The 20,133-nt window shown below is 49.4% G+C and overlaps 1 protein-coding gene across 2 annotated transcripts in view; it reads right to left on the bottom strand.

Annotated features, from left to right (window-relative positions):
• Window positions 1–8,739, bottom strand: part of PANX1 (pannexin 1) — a 51,477-nt gene extending 42,738 nt beyond the window's left edge. Inside the window, exons 1-2 of one of the 2 annotated variants that reach the window (XM_056561488.1) lie at window positions 8,435–8,560; window positions 2,535–2,809 (exon numbers count right to left, since the gene is read on the bottom strand). In XM_056561488.1, coding sequence (XP_056417463.1) covers window positions 2,535–2,589 — 55 coding nt within the window. In that variant the 5' untranslated portion in view covers window positions 2,590–2,809; window positions 8,435–8,560. Of the gene's footprint in view, window positions 1–2,534; window positions 2,810–8,434 lie in introns of both variants that reach the window. The other variant, XM_056561486.1, reaches the window with a different exon arrangement.
• Between the last annotated feature and the right edge of the window lie 11,394 nt (window positions 8,740–20,133).

The raw sequence follows: 20,133 nt of genomic DNA, 5'->3' as shown, positions 1-20,133 counted from the left end.
GACTTATGGTAAGTTTATTATTCAGCATTGGCGATCGATTCTGTCCTGGTGTTTACTCACCTCAAAGACATGCTGTCCCGCCCCTTCAGTCAAAGCATGCTGGGAGTTGTAGTTTTATAACACCTGGAGGCACACTGGTTGGGAAACATTGCTTTAAGGTGACCGCATTACCCGGACCTCCGATGCTTCTACTAAACCTAACTATGGTCCCTACGGGTTTCTATGTTGACATCATTTTGGTTCAGCAGAACCCCAGGAAGTCCTAGTAATAAGTAAAATGTGACTGCACTGTGGGCACATGAAACCGGCTTAGAGGAGGCGAGACATGCTGCAAGACATTAAACCTCTTAGATGTGATGACTCAGCGCACACCGGGGTCACTCCGTGCCAATATATAATCCCGATAGAGGGCACGCCAGCTCTGAGGAGCTCGTTCATTGTCTACATTACTGCGGTCCTACAAGATCCACGGAGCCAATGGGTGCGGGTGAAACCCTAACGCATATCATTATTTCTCCAATGTTACACAACTTTCTTGGGGCCTAATTTTAGAAGTGGGCGAGAAACAGCTGAATGATTCCACCCACTGGTTATTAGAGTACTAATTACATATGACAACATAGCGCAGCGATTTACATAACCACAGAGCAAGACCGAGTACAAGACTCTATAATCCAGGAACAGGGGGACGAACAGAAAGTGAAACCACATAAACCAAAATATTATTAAAGGGGTACTCCACTGCCCCAGCGTTCGGAACATTTTGTTCCGAACGTTGGGTGCCGAGGGGTTGTGACCCAATGCAAGTCTATGGGAGGGGGCGTGGCAGTAATCCAGGAACAGGGGGGCAAACAGAAAGTGAAACCTCATAATCCAAAATAGTATTAAAATATCAAAGGAGTACTCCATTTTAGTATTAAAGGGGTACTCCACTGCCCCAGCATTCGGAACATTTTGTTCCGAAAGCTGGGTGCGGGGGGGGGGGGTTGTGACATCACACCACACCCCCTCAATGCAAGTCTATGGGAGGGGGCGTGGCAGCCGCCACGCCCCCTCCCATAGACTTGCATTGAGGGGGCGTGGAATGACATCACGAGGGGACGTAATTTTGACGTCACGACCTCCCGCAGCCTTCACCTCAGCGTTCGGAACAAAATGTTCCGAATGCTGGGGCAGTGGAGTACCCCTTTAACCGATATTTCCATCTAAATTACATTTCATATGCATCCCCTTCTTTCTCACAACTGGTGGAGGATCTTAGAGGTGTAGGTGCACCATGAAAAAGGAAGGGATCTGACTGTTAAAGGGGTAATCCTGTCCTAGACATCTAATCCCCTATCCAAAGGATAGGGGATAAGATGTCTGATCACGGGGATCCCGCCTCCTGTTGTCACGCCACGCCCCCCTGCCATAGACTTGCATTGATGGGGTGTGGCGTGACGGCACGAGGGGGGGGCATGGCCGTTAAGTCACGACCCCCGCCACCTGCTTCAAGCGTTCACAACAAAATCTTCTGAACGCTGGGGCAGCGGAGTACCCTGTAAAGGGTCACTAAAATAAAAATGTAAAAAAATACAAACATGTTAATAGTTTTGATCAGTCGGGGTCTAAAACGCACTGGAACAATCCAGGAGGAGTCAGAAAGCCAACACTAAGCACCTCCTCTCCCGAATCACGTGACCAAGACATTGTACAGGACTGTCTCGCATGCGGTAGTGCGTTTCTCTCTCGGCTCGTTCTAGTGATTGGTTAGGATCTGAACACCCTGGTCAAAACTTTTGACATGATCCGAGGATATGTGAAGTGGTCAAGATACCGCAAAATGACTCCACCCACTGGTTGTTAGAGTACTAGATATATATGAGAAGATACCGTAGCGGATGACGCACAGAGCTAGACCAAATACAAGACTACAGGAACAGGGGAAGAACAGAAAGTGAAACCTCATAATCCAAATTATTATTAACCCCTTGAAGGGATATTTCAATCTAAATCACATCTCACGTGCGTCCCCTTATTTCTCTGGATCAGTTAAAAGGGTACTCCGCTGCTCAACGTTTGGAACAAACTGTTCCGAACGCTGGAGCCGGCGCAGGGAGCTTGTGACGTCATAGCCCCGCCTCCTCATGACATCACGCCCACCCCTCATTGCAAGTTTATGGGAGGGGCGAGACAGCCGTCACACACCCCCTCCCATAGACTTGAATTGAGGGGGCGGGGCTATGACATCACAAGCTCCCGGCATCTTAGCTACCTTCTAAAGTGGACCTGTCAGCAAGATAGGCTAAATAGGGATAGTCATCAAGATTCCGGGCATAGCCTGTTTTGTATCAACATAGTCCTTTCCAGCGCCAAGATAAGTGCCTTTTTGTTATTATGCAAATAATGCTCAAAAGCGAAGGGGGCGTTCCCCAGAACAGCAAGAGCCCAGGTAAGTCCAGCCCATGTTTTCTTAGTCACCGCCTCTGTATCCACTTCGAACTGCCTACCCCATTTGACTGACAGCCACTAGATGATAAAGAGGCTGGACTTACCTGGACTCTTGCTGTGCTGGGGAACGCCCTCTGGACACTTGAGCCTCATCTGCATAATACCAAAAAGGCTTTTATCTCAGCGCTGGGAAGGACTATTCCTGGAATCCTGATGACTAGCCCTATCTAGCCATTTGCTTGTTTACACCCGTTGTCCTCATGACTCTCTCGGGTCACAGCCTGTGAAGGTTCCTGGTATTTTGTGCGGTTCTGCCTCCTGTCTCGTCCCTGTGAGATGTCACTTTCACTTCAGAGTTCTGCTTTATATTTCTGAGACACTGGACATTAAGAGAATTATCCATAAAAAGGAACAGAAGATGATATCATGTTACCCCACTTCTTCCCACTACAGGGGTTTTCTGGTCCTTACTACCATAAATCTTGTATTAAAGGGCAACTCTGACTGTTCTATTGTAAAACATTCCATGGATGTTTGATCGTGAGAGACCCTATAACTAAAGGTTTGCTCTACTGACCTGATGCTCTACAGAAATGGCCACATTTAACCCTAGTTGGTAGCAGCGCTGTATGGGCAAATACCCCCAAGAGCCGTATTCCCTAAACGGTGGGTGTCTACAACTCGCTTCATGATGGGAATTGCAGTTTTGGAACAACTGGCTGTCTGGGCAATCTGGATTTCCACCATGCTTTACACTGCAGTTCAGTCTGTTTTTAATAATTCAGAGGTGGCACCTGCCACTATACCTACTGCTAGTATTTCCATCATGTAATAACCATACTCTTAAAAGGGCACTCCGCTGCCCCGGTGTTCGGCACATTTTGTTCCGAACGCTGGGTGCGGGAGGTAGTGACGTCACGGCCACTCTCCTCGTGACTCCACGCCCCCTCAATGCAAGTCTATGGGAGGGGGCGTGACGCCCCCTCCCATAGACTTGCATTGATGGGGCATGGCATCACAAGGGGGCATGGCCGTGACGCCACGACCCACACAAAATGAACACTGGGTGCTGCACATAGATCGTAGGGGTCCCATCGGCAGGGACATTTTATTCCCTATCGCAGCTCTGTGTGGCTAATGCGCGTGTCGTCGACCTCACTAAGAGCTTGACAGACACGTCCCGTCCATTCAGCTCTATGGGAGACACGAATGCTGCATCTCCACCTCTCCCATAGAAATACATGAGGGAGGAGTGTCAACCGCAGCATCATGGGGAGAGCAGCAGCAAAGCCGGGGCCCCACACAGGAGATCGCGGGGGGCCCCAGCGTTCAGACATTTATCCCCTATCCTGCGTATAGGGGAGGAGTTGTATAAGGCTGCAGGGCATAATCCTAAACATGACTACATATTACCAACAATACTAGTCAAAGTATGTATCTAACTGTGACAATTCCTACCCAGCCCAGAACCACCCTACCCAACAACAATATGCTCATTCAGACAAAAACCAACCCTACCCAACAATATGCCCATCCAGTCCAGAACCACCCTACCCAACAATATGCCCATCCAGTCCAGAACTCCCCTACCCAACAATATGCCCATCCAGTCCTGAACCACCCTACCCAACAATATGCCCATCCAGTCCCGAACCAACCTACCCAAAAACAATATGCCCATCCAGTCCCGAACCAACCTACCCAAAAACAATATGACCATCCAGTCCCGAACCAACCTACCCAAAAACAATATGCCGATCCAGTCCCGAACCAACCTACCCAACAACAATATGCCCATCCAGTCCCGAACCAACCTACCCAACAACAATATGCCCATCCAGTCCCAAACCAACCTACCCAACAACAATATGCCCATCCAGTCCAGAACCAACCTACCCAACAACAATATGCCCATCCAGTCCAGAACAAATTTACGCAACAATATGCCCATTCAGACAAAAACCAACCCTACCCAACAATAAGTTCATCCAGTCCAGAACCAACCTACCCAACAACAATATGCCCATCCAGTCTAGAACTACCCTGCCAAACAATATGCCTACCCAGCTGAGTACCAACCTACCCAACAATAGGCCCATTTAAACAAAAAAATACCCTACCCAACAATAAGCCCATCCAGCCGAGAACCATCCTACCAAATAACAATACAGCCAACCAGCTTTAAATCAATCTACCAAACAAGAATACAGTATGCCTATACAGCCGGCAACCAACACATTAAATCTGGTCTGTATAAGGGGGTGGGGTCTTTTGGAGAGGTTTCACATATAAACAAGAAATCTACTGTAAACCTGGGTACCAAAATGACAACAGTACTCTCATAAAGCTGAGCACCGACAGAAGGTATACACAGCATCGCTCCCAGACTGTGCACAACCTACACAATGACAATACACCATCACAGGACCCCCTATCACCTTACCAATAATACATCACTTATGTAGAGTACCTACACCACATCAACAACGGGGGAGAACATCCAAACTGTCTAAAAGACAAATGCTGTGACCCATAGAAACCAATCACAGTTCAACACCTTCTGTACAGTGTCCACACTACAACACTCCATACAGTATAGTAGCTGTCATGAGGGTTTTGTTGACATTGTTCAGGTATTATACTGTATGGAGTGTTGTAGTGTGGACACTGTACAGAAGGTGTTGAGCTGTGATTGGTTTCTATGGGTCACAGCATTTGTCTTTTAGACAGTTTGGATTTTCTCCCCCCATTGTTGGCGTGGTGTACGTCTAACCACATAGAGAGTCCCCGACAGCAACACACCGACCGCACAGCGTCCCCGACAGCAACACACCGACCGCACAGCGTCCCCGACAGCAACACACCGACCGCGCAGCGTCCCCGACAGCAACACACCGACCGCACAGCGTCCCCGACAGCAACACACCGACCGCACAGCGTCCCCGACAGCAACACACCGACCGCACAGCGTCCCCGACAGCAACACACCGACCGCACAGCGTCCCCGACAGCAACACACCGACCGCACAGCGTCCCCGACAGCAACACACCGACCGCACAGCGTACCCGACAGCAACACACCGACCGTACAGAGTTCCCGACAGCAACACACCGACCGCACAGCGTACCCGACAGCAACACACCGACTGCAAAATATACTTAAATCAGACAATACCTGACATATAACAATTACAGATAGCACCTGACTGACAGCCCGCCAATCACAGAGAGAACCCGACAGCCCGTCAATCACAGAGAGAACCCAACAGCACGCCAATCACAGAGAGAACCCGACAGCACGCCAATCACAGAGAGAACCCGACAGCCCGCCAATCACAGAGAGAACCCGACAGCCCGCCAATCACAGAGAGAACCCGACAGCCCGCCAATCACAGAGGGAACCCGACAGCCCGCCAATCACAGAGAGAACCCGACAGCCCGCCAATCACAGAGGGAACCCGACAGCCCGCCAATCACAGAGGGAACCCGACAGCCCGCCAATCACAGAGAGAACCCGACAGCCCGCCAATCACAGAGAGAACCCGACAGCCCGCCAATCACAGAGAGAACCCGACAGCCCGCCAATCACAGAGGGAACCCCACAGCCCGCCAATCACAGAGGGAACCCGACAGCCCGCCAATCACAGAGAGAACCCGACAGCCCGCCAATCAGAGAGAACCCGACAGCCCGCCAATCAGAGAGAACCCGACAGCCCGCCAATCAGAGAGAACCCGACAGCCCGCCAATCACAGAGAGAGCCCGACAGCCCGCCAATCACAGAGAGAGCCCGACAGCCCGCCAATCACAGAGATAACCCGACAGCCCGCCAATCACAGAGAGAACCCGACAGCCCGCCAATCACAGAGAGAACCCGACAGCCCGCCAATCACAGAGAGAACCCGACAGCCCGCCAATCACAGAGAGAACCCGACAGCCCGCCAGAGAGAACCCGACAGCCCGCCAATCACAGAGAGAACCCGACAGCCCGCCAGAGAGAACCCGACAGCCCGCCAATCACAGAGAGAACCCGACAGCCCGCCAATCACAGAGAGAACCCGACAGCCCGCCAATCACAGAGGGAACCCGACAGCCCGCCAATCACAGAGGGAACCCGACAGCCCGCCAATCACAGAGGGAACCCGACAGCCCGCCAATCACAGAGGGAACCCGACAGCCCGCCAATCACAGAGAGAACCCGACAGCCCGCCAATCACAGAGGGAACCCGACAGCCCGCCAATCACAGAGGGAACCCGACAGCCCGCCAATCACAGAGGGAACCCGACAGCCCGCCAATCACAGAGGGAACCCGACAGCCCGCCAATCACAGAGGGAACCCGACAGCCCGCCAATCACAGAGAGAACCCGACAGCCCGCCAATCACAGAGAGAACCCGACAGCCCGCCAATCACAGAGAGAACCCGACAGCCCGCCAATCACAGAGAGAACCCGACAGCCCGCCAATCACAGAGAGAACCCGACAGCCCGCCAATCACAGAGAGAACCCGACAGCCCGCCAATCACAGAGAGAACCCGACAGCCCGCCAATCACAGAGAGAACCCGACAGCCCGCCAATCACAGAGAGAACCCGACAGCCCGCCAATCACAGAGAGAACCCGACAGCCCGCCAATCACAGAGAGAACCCGACAGCCCGCCAATCACAGAGAGAACCCGACAGCCCGCCAATCACAGAGAGAACCCGACAGCCCGCCAATCACAGAGAGAACCCGACAGCCCGCCAATCACAGAGAGAACCCGACAGCCCGCCAATCACAGAGAGAACCCGACAGCCCGCCAATCACAGAGAGAACCCGACAGCCCGCCAATCACAGAGAGAACCCGACAGCCCGCCAATCACAGAGAGAACCCGACAGCCCGCCAATCACAGAGAGAACCCGACAGCCCGCCAATCAGAGAGAACCCGACAGCCCGCCAATCACAGAGAGAGCCCGACAGCATGCCAATCACAGAGAGAGCCCGACAGCCCGCCAATCACAGAGAGAACCCGACAGCCCGCCAATCACAGAGAGAACCCGACAGCCCGCCAATCACAGAGAGAACCCGACAGCCCGCCAATCACAGAGAGAACCCGACAGCATGCCAATCACAGAGAGAACCCGACAGCCCGCCAATCAGAGAGAACCCGACAGCCCGCCAATCACAGAGAGAGCCCGACAGCATGCCAATCACAGAGAGAGCCCGACAGCCCGCCAATCACAGAGAGAACCCGACAGCCCGCCAATCACAGAGAGAACCCGACAGCCCGCCAATCACAGAGAGAACCCGACAGCCCGCCAATCACAGAGAGAACCCGACAGCATGCCAATCACAGAGAGAACCCGACAGCATGCCAATCACAGAGAGAACCCGACAGCCCGCCAATCACAGAGAGAACCCGACAGCCCGCCAATCACAGAGAGAACCCGACAGCCCGCCAATCACAGAGAGAACCCGACAGCCCGCCAATCACAGAGAGAACCCGACAGCCCGCCAATCACAGAGAGAACCCGACAGCCCGCCAATCACAGAGAGAACCCGACAGCCCGCCAATCACAGAGAGAACCCGACAGCCCGCCAATCACAGAGAGAACCCGACAGCCCGCCAATCACAGAGAGAACCCGACAGCCCGCCAATCACAGAGAGAACCCGACAGCCCGCCAATCACAGAGAGAACCCGACAGCATGCCAATCACAGAGAGAACCCGACAGCCCGCCAATCACAGAGAGAACCCGACAGCCCGCCAATCACAGAGAGAACCCGACAGCCCGCCAATCACAGAGAACCCGACAGCCCGCCAATCACAGAGAGAACCCGACAGCCCGCCAATCACAGAGAGAACCTGACAGCCCGCCAATCACAGAGAGAACCCGACATAACAATAACAAAGAGCTCCTGACCCCATTCTACTAGACAATGTGGTAACTAATCTGCACAATGGCGCTACCCTACACAGCGGCGGGCCCTGGTACTGCACCATCCCCATTGTCTGCTGTCTACTCACCCATAGTGATCTCCTGGGCGAAGGCGAGAGAGATGAGCAGCAGGGGCAGCCCCACCGCGATACACGACACGATCTTGTCCACCGCCAGCTCCAGCCGCAGCCCCTTGTACTTGGACTCGGGCGGATCCTTGAGCAGGAAGTCGGAGAACACATACTCGGTGGCGATGTGAGCGATGGCCATGGCGGCGGGTGTCACCGGGAGACGATCACACCCGACTCACCCGAGCCGCCCGCATAGCGACCCTCGTGTGACTGCAGAGAAGACGGCACTGGGCGGGGCCGGGGGCGTGCGCGGGTGTGACGTAAGGGGCGGGGCCGCCTGTCAAGGCTAAATTGTGAGTCACGTGATTCACTCCTAACTCAGTGTTCTGTAGCCCAGGACTCTACAGCTGGTGCAAAACTACAAGTCCCAGCAAGCCCTGACAGCCGAAGGCACAAGCTGGAGAGCGCCAGGCTGGGGAACACTGCTTTACATAGAAGTCAATGTCAAATCTCTGCAACGCAATGCATTAAGTCATGTAGACGTGGTCAAGACAAGTTCAAAGCCAGCATCAGAAAGGGGATTTAGAGGGGTTGTCCAGCCAAAACTAACTTATCACCTATCACCTGGCAATCTCCGGAACAGGACCCAGGCTCTATTCACTTTTATAAGAACTTTGGTGATCAGGGCTGGTGCAAGGATTTTTGCCACCCTAGGAGAAGGCTAATTTCCCCGCTCCTTGACCCCGCCCAATGGCTCTGCCCTTTAACACTCCCCACCTTACTACTGGGGTGACACACTGTAACAAACCTCCTCCTCATATAAGCACCTTACTACTGGGGTGACATACTGTAACAAACCCCCTCCACATATAATCTCCTTACTACTGGGGTGACACACTGTAACAAACCTCCTCCTCATGTAATCACCTTACTACTGGGGTGACACACTGTAACAAACCTCCTCCTCATTTAATTACCTTGCTACAGGGGTGACACTGTAACAAATCTCCTCCTCATGTAATCACCTTACTACTGGAGTGACACACTGTAACAAATCCCCTCCTCATGTAATCACCTTACTACTGGGGTGACACACTGTAACAAATCCCCTCCTCATGTAAGCACCTTACTACTGGGGTGACACACTGTAACAAACCTCCTCCTCATTTAATTACCTTGCTACAGGGGTGACACTGTAACAAACCTCCTCCCCACGTAATCACCTTACTACTGGGGTGACACACTGTAACAAACCTCCTCCTCATGTAATCTCCTTACTACTGGGGTGACACACTGTAACAAACCTCCTCCTCATGTAATCACCTTACTACTGGGGTGACACACTGTAACAAACCTCCTCCTCATGTAATCTCCTTACTACTGATGTGACACACTGTAACAAACCTCCTCCTCGTGTAATTACCTTACTACTGGGGTGACACACTGTAACAAACCTCCTCCTCATGTAATCTCCTTACTACTGGGGTGACACACTGTAACAAACCTCCTCCTCCTCATGTAATCTCCTTACTACTGGGGTGACACACTGTAACAAACCTCCTCCTCATGTAATCTTCTTACTACTGATGTGACACACTGTAACAAACCTCCTCCTCATGTAATCTCCTTACTACTGGGGTGACACACTGTAACAAACCTCCTCCTCATTTAATTACCTTGCTACAGGGGTGACACTGTAACAAACCTCCTCCTCATGTAATCACCTTACTACTGGGGTGACACACTGTAACAAACCTCCTCCTCATGTAATCTCCTTACTACTGGGGTGACACACTGTAACAAACCTCCTCCTCATGTAATCACCTTACTACTGGGGCGACACACTGTAACAAACCTCCTCCTCATGTAATCTCCTTACTACTGGGGTGACACACTGTAGCAAACCTCCTCCTCATGTAATCTCCTTACTACTGGGGTGACACACTGTAACAAACCTCCTCCTTATGTAATCTCCTTACTACTGATGTGACACACTGTAACAAACCTCCTCCTCATGTAATTACCTTACTACTGGGGTGACACACTGTAACAAACCTCCTCCTCATGTAATCTCATTACTACTGGGGTGACACACTGTAACAAACCTCCTCCTCCTCATGTAATCTCCTTACTACTGGGGTGACACACTGTAACAAACCTCCTCCTCATGTAATCTTCTTACTACTGATGTGACACACTGTAACAAACCTCCTCCTCATGTAATCTCCTTACTACTGGGGTGACACACTGTAACAAACCTCCACCTCATGTAATCACCTTACTACTGGGGTGACACACTGTAACAAACCTGCTCCTCATGTAATCTCCTTACTACTGGGGTGACACATGGTAACAAACCTCCTCCTCATGTAATCACCTTATTACTGGGGCGACACACTGTAACAAACACCCTCCTCCTGCCCTTTAACACTCCCCATCTTACTACTGGGGTGACACACTGTAACAAACCCACTCCTAATGAAATCTCCCTACAACTGGGGTGACACACTGTAACAAACCTCCTCCTCATGTAATCTCCTTACAACTGGGGTGACACACTGTAACAAACCCCTTCTCATGTAATCTCCTTACTACTGGGGTGACACACTGTAACAAACTCCTCCTCATGAAATCTCCTTCCAACTGGGGTGATACACTGTAACAAACCTCCTCCTCATGTAATCTCCTTACTACTGGGGTGACACACTGTAACAAACCCCTTCCTCATGTAATCACCTTACTACTGGGGTGACACACTGTAACAAACCTCCTCCTCATGTAATCTCCTTACTACTGGGGTGACACACTGTAACAAACATCCTCCTCATGTAATCTCCTTACTACTGGGGTGACACACTGTAACGAACCCCCTCCTCATGTAATCTCCTTACTACTGGGGTGATACACTGTAACAAACCTCCTCCCATGTAATCACCTTACTACTGGGGTGACACACTGTAACAAACCTCCTCCTCATTTAATTACCTTGCTACAGGGGTGACACTGTAACAAATCTCCTCCTCATGTAATCACCTTACTACTGGAGTGACACACTGTAACAAATCCCCTCCTCATGTAATCACCTTACTACTGGGGTGACACACTGTAACAAATCCCCTCCTCATGTAAGCACCTTACTACTGGGGTGACACACTGTAACAAACCTCCTCCTCATTTAATTACCTTGCTACAGGGGTGACACTGTAACAAACCTCCTCCCCACGTAATCACCTTACTACTGGAGTGACACACTGTAACAAACCTCCTCCTCATGTAATCTCCTTACTACTGGGGTGACACACTGTAACAAACCTCCTCCTCATGTAATCACCTTACTACTGGGGTGACACACTGTAACAAACCTCCTCCTCATGTAATCTCCTTACTACTGATGTGACACACTGTAACAAACCTCCTCCTCGTGTAATTACCTTACTACTGGGGTGACACACTGTAACAAACCTCCTCCTCATGTAATCTCCTTACTACTGGGGTGACACACTGTAACAAACCTCCTCCTCATGTAATCTCCTTACTACTGGGGTGACACACTGTAACAAACCTCCTCCTCATGTAATCTTCTTACTACTGATGTGACACACTGTAACAAACCTCCTCCTCATGTAATCTCCTTACTACTGGGGTGACACACTGTAACAAACCTCCTCCTCATTTAATTACCTTGCTACAGGGGTGACACTGTAACAAACCTCCTCCTCATGTAATCACCTTACTACTGGGGTGACACACTGTAACAAACCTCCTCCTCATGTAATCTCCTTACTACTGGGGTGACACACTGTAACAAACCTCCTCCTCATGTAATCACCTTACTACTGGGGCGACACACTGTAACAAACCTCCTCCTCATGTAATCTCCTTACTACTGGGGTGACACACTGTAGCAAACCTCCTCCTCATGTAATCTCCTTACTACTGGGGTGACACACTGTAACAAACCTCCTCCTTATGTAATCTCCTTACTACTGATGTGACACACTGTAACAAACCTCCTCCTCATGTAAATACCTTACTACTGGGGTGACACACTGTAACAAACCTCCTCCTCATGTAATCTCATTACTACTGGGGTGACACACTGTAACAAACCTCCTCCTCCTCATGTAATCTCCTTACTACTGGGGTGACACACTGTAACAAACCTCCTCCTCATGTAATCTTCTTACTACTGATGTGACACACTGTAACAAACCTCCTCCTCATGTAATCTCCTTACTACTGGGGTGACACACTGTAACAAACCTCCACCTCATGTAATCACCTTACTACTGGGGTGACACACTGTAACAAACCTCCTCCTCATGTAATCACCTTACTACTGGGGTGACACACTGTAACAAACCTCCTCCTCATGTAATCTCCTTACTACTGGGGTGACACACTGTAACAAACCTCCTCCTCATGTAATCACCTTACTACTGGGGCGACACACTGTAACAAACCTCCTCCTCATGTAATCTCCTTACTACTGGGGTGACACACTGTAGCAAACCTCCTCCTCATGTAATCTCCTTACTACTGGGGTGACACACTGTAACAAACCTCCTCCTTATGTAATCTCCTTACTACTAATGTGACACACTGTAACAAACCTCCTCCTCATGTAAATACCTTACTACTGGGGTGACACACTGTAACAAACCTCCTCCTCATGTAATCTCATTACTACTGGGGTGACACACTGTAACAAACCTCCTCCTCCTCATGTAATCTCCTTACTACTGGGGTGACACACTGTAACAAACCTCCTCCTCATGTAATCTTCTTACTACTGATGTGACACACTGTAACAAACCTCCTCCTCATGTAATCTCCTTACTACTGGGGTGACACACTGTAACAAACCTCCACCTCATGTAATCACCTTACTACTGGGGTGACACACTGTAACAAACCTGCTCCTCATGTAATCTCCTTACTACTGGGGTGACACATGGTAACAAACCTCCTCCTCATGTAATCACATTATTACTGGGGCGACACACTGTAACAAACACCCTCCTCCTGCCCTTTAACACTCCCCATCTTACTACTGGGGTGACACACTGTAACAAACCCACTCCTAATGAAATCTCCCTACAACTGGGGTGACACACTGTAACAAACCTCCTCCTCATGTAATCTCCTTACAACTGGGGTGACACACTGTAACAAACTCCTTCTCATGTAATCTCCTTACTACTGGGGTGACACACTGTAACAAACTCCTCCTCATGAAATCTCCTTCCAACTGGGGTGATACACTGTAACAAACCTCCTCCTCATGTAATCTCCTTACTACGGGGGTGACACACTGTAACAAACCCCTTCCTCATGTAATCACCTTACTACTGGGGTGACACACTGTAACAAACCTCCTCCTCATGTAATCTCCTTACTACTGGGGTGACACACTGTAACAAACATCCTCCTCATGTAATCTCCTTACTACTGGGGTGACACACTGTAACGAACCCCCTCCTCATGTAATCTCCTTACTACTGGGGTGACACACTGTAACAAACCTCCTCCCATGTAATCACCTTACTACTGGGGTGACACACTGTAACAAACTCCTCCTCATGTAATTTCCTTACTACTAGGGTGACACACTGTAACAAACCTCCTCCTCATGTAATCTCCTTACTACTGGGTTGACACACTGTAACAAACCTCCTCCTCATGTAATCTCCTTTCAACTGGGGTGACACACTGTAACAAACCTCCTCCTCATGTAATCTTCTTACAACTGGGGTGACACACTGTAACAAACTCCTCCTCATGTAATCACCTTATTACTGGGGTGACACACTGTAACAAACCTCCTCCTCATGTAATCACCTTATTACTGGGGTGACACACTGTAACAAACACCCTCCTCACGCAACTGTGGTTCTGGATGGGCGGGTGCTTCAGATACTGACTGGTTACTAACTCTCTTGCAGCGGGCAGAGCGGCGCCCCCATGATGCCGGTGATATCCGAGTGCTATACTTGGGTCTCCTTGGCGCTTCTGTAAAAAAAACGTAATAGAGCCTTATGTTTCTGCCGCTGAAATGCCGCCGCGTGCACAGGGCAGCGGAATCCTATTTAAAACATCGGGACTCGGCTACAACAGAATATCCAAGAGGAATTATTCCACCTAATTCCAATCGGAAAATGTTGCCCTGTAAACAAGGCGTAATAGGGTTCTCTATACCCCGGGCGTGGGTCCTGGGCTTCCGCATGGACTTTGTCACTTATTTCACGAGAAAAAAAAAAATTAGCTCGTATTCAGCATAATTTCTTCTCTATTTACCATGAAGCAAAAAGGGCGCAAATCCGCAGAGGAATTTTGGCGAGGAAATTCGCAGAATCCCATGGTGTAGACGTTATAGGGTGGTTTAGACAAGTGTAACACTTCTGTGCAAACATATTGCGGTCGTAAGTCTCAGTCTAAACTGACAGCTCTTAGTTTGTATAGAGCAGTGTTTCCTTACCAGGGTGCCTCCAGCTGTTGCAAAACTACAACTCCCAGCATGCCCGGACAGCCTTCGGCTGTCCGGGCATGCTGGGAGTTGTAGTTTTGCAACAGCTGGAGGCACCCTATATGGTAAACACTGGTATAGACGATAAATACGTCCCTCTTGGCACTCGATATACGGAATTCGTAATGTCTATTTGGAATCCTTTAACACATATACTTGATGTTTCGGTCCTATTGGACCTTTATCACAAATCCAGATTGTTCCAGAGGTTGGTGTGGATAGGTAGCAGCCGGCCAGATGCCGTAAGAAAGGGTCATGAATTGGGTCAGGACTCGCTACAGTCAGGGCCGGTTCTGCCTATAGCCAAAATAGGCAGCCGCCTAGTGCGCCCTCTAGATTGGGGCGCTGCTCTGCCCATTGCAAAAAAAAGTTAGTAGCCAGCATCTGAAGCACCCACCCAGCCAGAAACACTGTCATTGTTTGTTACAATGTGTCACCCCAGCAGTAAGGAGATTACATGAGCAGGAGGTTTGTTACAGTGTGTCACCCCAGTAGTAAGGAGATTACATGACCAGGAGGTTTGTTACAGTGTGTCACCCCAGTAGTAAGGAGATTATATTTGGAGGGGGTTTGTTACAGTGTGTCACCCCAGTAGTAAGGAGATTATATTTGGAGGGGGTTTGTTACAGTGCGTCACCCCAGTAGTAAGGAGATTACATGAGGAGTGGGTTTGTTACAGTGTGTCACCTCAGTAGTAAGGAGATTATATGAGGAGGAGGTTTGCTACAGTGTGTCACCCCAGTAGTAAGGAGATTACATGAGGAGGAGGTTTGTTACAGTGTGTCACCCCAGTACTAAGGTGATTACATGAGGAGGAGGTTTGTTACAGTGTGTCACCCCAGTAGTAAGGAGATTACATGAGGAGTGGGTTTGTTACAGTGTGTCACCTCAGTAGTAAGGAGATTATATGAGGAGGAGGTTTGCTACAGTGTGTCACCCCAGTAGTAAGGAGATTACATGAGGAGGAGGTTTGTTACAGTGTGTCTCCCGAGTAGTAAGTAGATTACATGAGGAGGAGGTTTATTACAGTGTGTCACTCAACTAGTATGGAGATTACATGAACAGTGAGTTTGTTACATTGTGTCACCCCAGTAGTAAGGAGATTACATGAGGAGTGGGTTTGTTACAGTGTGTCACCCCAGTAGTAAGGAGATTACATGAGGAGGAGGTTTGTTACAGTGTGTCCCCCCAGTAGTAAGGTGATTACATGAGGAGGTTTGTTACAGTGTGTCACCCCAGTAGTAAGGAGATTACATGAGGAGGAGGTTTGTTACAGTGTGTCCCCCCAGTAGTAAGGTGATTACATGAGGAGGAGGTTTGTTACAGTGTGTCTCCCGAGTAGTAAGTAGATTACATGAGGAGGAGGTTTATTACAGTGTGTCACTCAACTAGTATGGAGATTACATGAACAGTGAGTTTGTTACATTGTGTCACCCCAGTAGTAAGGAGATTACATGAGGAGTGGGTTTGTTACAGTGTGTCACCCCAGTAGTAAGGAGATTACATGAGGAGTGGGTTTGTTACAGTGTGTTACCCCAGTAGTAAGGAGATGTTTGTTACAGTGTGTGACCCCAGTAGTAAGGAGATTATATGAGGAGGAGGTTTGTTACAGTGCGTCACCCCAGTAGTAATATATTACTTGAGGAGGAGGTTTGTTACAGTGTGTCACCCCAGTAGTAAGGTGATTACATGAGGAGGAGGTTTGTTACAGTGTGTCACCCCAGTACTAAGGTGATTACATGAGGAGGAGGTTTGTTACAGTGTGTCACCCCAGTAGTAATGAGATTACATGAGAAGGACGTTTGTTACAGTGTGTCACCCCAATAGTAAGGAGATTATATTTGGAGGGGGTTTGTTACAGTGTGTCACCCCAGTAGTAATGAGATTACATGAGGAGGAGGTTTGTTACAGTGTGTCACCCCAGTAGTAAGGAGATTATATTTGGAGGGGGTTTGTTACAGTGTGTCACCCCAGTAGCAAGGAGATTATATTTGGAGGGGGTTTGTTACAGTGTGTCACCCCAGTAGTAAGGAGATTATACTTGGAGGGGGTTTGTTACAGTGCGTCACCCCAGTAGTAAGGAGATTACATGAGGAGGAGGTTTGTTACAGTGTGTCACCCCAGTAGTAAGGTAATTACATGAGGAGGAGGTTTGTTACTGTGCGTCACCCCAGTAGTAAGGAGGTTACATGAGGAGGAGGTTTGTTACAGTGCGTCACCCCAGTAGTAAGGAGATTACATGAGGAGGAGGTTTGTTACAGTGTGTCACCCCAGTAGTAAGGAGATTGTATTTAGAGGGGGTTTGTTACAGTGTGTCACCCCAGTAGTAAGGAGATTATATTTGGAGCGGGTTTGTTACAGTGTGTCACCCCAGTAGTAAGGAGATTATATTTGGAGGGGGTTTGTTACAGTGTGTCACACCAGTAGTAAGGAGATTATATTTGGAGCGGGTTTGTTACAGTGTGTCACCCCAGTAGTAAGGAGATTATATTTGGAGGGGGTTTGTTACAGTGTGTCACCCCAGTAGAAAAGTTGGGTATATCAAAGGGCGGAGCCAACGAGTGGGGTCAAGGGGCGGCAAAGCGACCTTTTGCCTTTCCTTGCACTAGCCCTGGCTCCAGTTTACACTGGTACCACACACAGATACATATACTGACATATACTACAATGGTATGTACCAATTTTGGATTAATAGTGCATCTGTTCTAGACGTGTTTCTATTTTTTTTTTCTTGTTAATATGTAAAACTATGTAAAAAATGTGAAACCTGGAAAAAAAAAAGGATATGTTTGAACCCTTTAAGGGCACACTGTTGAGAAAACCTGTGAGGTGTAAGTGCTCACTGTACCCCTTGTTACCTTCCTTGAGGGGTGTAGTTTCAAAATTGTGGTCACTTGACGTTTTTTTTTTTTTTTTAGATTTTACGTCAGAACCTCAACCATTGAAGTTCAAATCACCACTTTAGGCCTCAAATCTCATTGGTGCTGTCTCACTCCTAAGCCCTGTTTTGCACCTGCAGAGTGCTTTACCGCCATATATGGGGTATTTCCTTATTATGGAGAAATTGGGCTACAAATTTTGTGGAGCTTTTTATCTCTTACTTCTTGTGAAACTAAAAAAAATGTGGTTAGTACCAGCAATTCAGTGTTAAAAATCAATTCTTTCACTTTTACGACCCACTGTTCAAAAAACCTGTGAGGTGTAAGTATCCACTGTACCCCTTGTTACGTGCCTTGAGGGGTGTAGTTTCCAAAATAGTATGCCATGTGGGGTTTTGTTTGCTGTTCTGGCACAATGGGGGCTTCCTAAATGCAACATGCCCCCCAAAAACCATTTCTGTTACGCCGAGCGCTCCGGGTCCCTGCTCCTCCCCGAAGCGCTCGCGGCGTTTCTCTCTCTGCAGCGCCCCGGTCAGACCTGCTGACCGGGAGCGCTGCACTGACACTGCCGGGGGGATGCGATTCGCATAGCGGGACGCGCCCGCTCGTGAATCGCATCCCAAGTCACTCACCTGTCCCGGCCCCCGGCTGTCATGTCCTGGCGCGCGTGGCTCCGCTCCTTAGTCCTTAGTCCTTCTGTCCCCCGCCTTCTCAGCAGTCAGAGAGGTTGAGCCGTTGCCGGTGGATACGACCTGGTTGCTACCGCCGCAGCAAAACCATCCCGCTTTGCGGCGGGCTCTGGTGAATACCAGTAGCAACCTAGAACCGGTCCACCGACACGGTCCACGCCAATCCCTCTCTGACACAGAGGATCCACATCAAGCCTGCCGAATCGTGGCAATTTCAGCTAAATTCTCTTTCAAAAAGCCAAATTTTTCTCCTTCTTTTCTGAGCATTGTAGTTCGCCAGCAGAGCACTTAACGTCCACATATGGGGTATTTCCATACTCACAAGAAATGGGGTTTAAAATTTTGGGGGGCATTTTCTCCTATTACCCCTTGTGAAAAAGAAAAATTTAGGGTAACACCAGCATCTAAACACACTCAACACTAAACACTAAAAATCTAATTTTCCATTTTCATGTCCAACTTCAACGCAAAGTCGTCAAACTCCTGTGGGGTGTTAAGGCTCACTGTACCCCTTGTTATGTTCCTTGAGGGGTGTAGTTTCCAAAATAGTATGCCATGGGGGGAGTTTTTTGCTGTTCTGGCACCATGGGGGCTTCCTTAATCCAACATGCCCCCCAAAACCATTTCAGCAAAATTCATGAAATTTGGGGATTTTTCACCAAGAAAGGATGCAAGTAACGACAAAAATTTACCACTATGTTAAAGTAGAACATGTCACGAAAAAACAATCTCAGAATCAGAATAAAAGGTAAAAGCATTCCAGAGTTATTAATGCATAAAGTGACAAGGGTCAGAATTGCAAAAAAGGGCTCAGTCTTTAAATGGGCACTGTCATGAAATCTAAAAATGTATATGTTGTAGTACTTAAGTACTACAACATATCTCTAATATACATTAATTAAAAAAGTGATTTTAAACCAGTTTAAAATCACTTTTAAATTCGGCCACTAGGGGTCGCCCTCCTAGTGGCCGAATGCATTCGGCAGAGACGTCACTACTGAATTTCGACTCATTTAGGCCTGGCAATGAGTCGAAATTCAGTCACTGCGGTGCTCGCTCCCGCCTGTCAATCAGACAGGCGGGAGCGAGCACTATGAAGGAAGTGGATGCGCGCAGGATCCCGGGGACAATGTAAAGTATTATGCCGGGGGGGGGGGGGAAGTTGCGTGTTCACCAATACAGTATGCCTCCAGTTTCCCCACTACTACTCCCAGCATGCCCTGACAGCCACTAGATTTCAGGGCAAGCTGGGAGTTGTAGTGGGGAAACAGCTGAAGGGACACTGAATAGGTGAACTAAGGGGGGTGGGGAGGGGGAGTGGGTAGAGCGGAGCGGCGGGGCCGGGGGGGGGGGGGTTGCGGGCTGCTCGGTGGGGAGGGGGTACTCTGAATGGGTGAACTAACGGGGAGGGGGACTGAGTTGAGTGGCACGACGGGGCCGGGGGGGGGTTGCGGGCTTCGCGGCGGGGAGCGGTATGTGCGGCCATCACAGATCCGGTGTTCACCTATACAGGGTGCCTCCAGTTGTTTCCCCACTACAAGTCCCAGCATGCCCTGACAGCCAATAGATGTGAGGGCAAGCTGGGAGTTGCAGTGGGGATACAGCTGGAGATGCCCTGTATAG

This window comes from Hyla sarda, chromosome 2 (assembly GCF_029499605.1).
Source record: "Hyla sarda isolate aHylSar1 chromosome 2, aHylSar1.hap1, whole genome shotgun sequence".
Lineage (NCBI taxonomy): Eukaryota > Metazoa > Chordata > Amphibia > Anura > Hylidae > Hyla > Hyla sarda.
The sequence above is the reverse complement of the archived record's forward strand: the minus strand, read 5'-3'. Positions and strand labels throughout refer to the sequence as shown.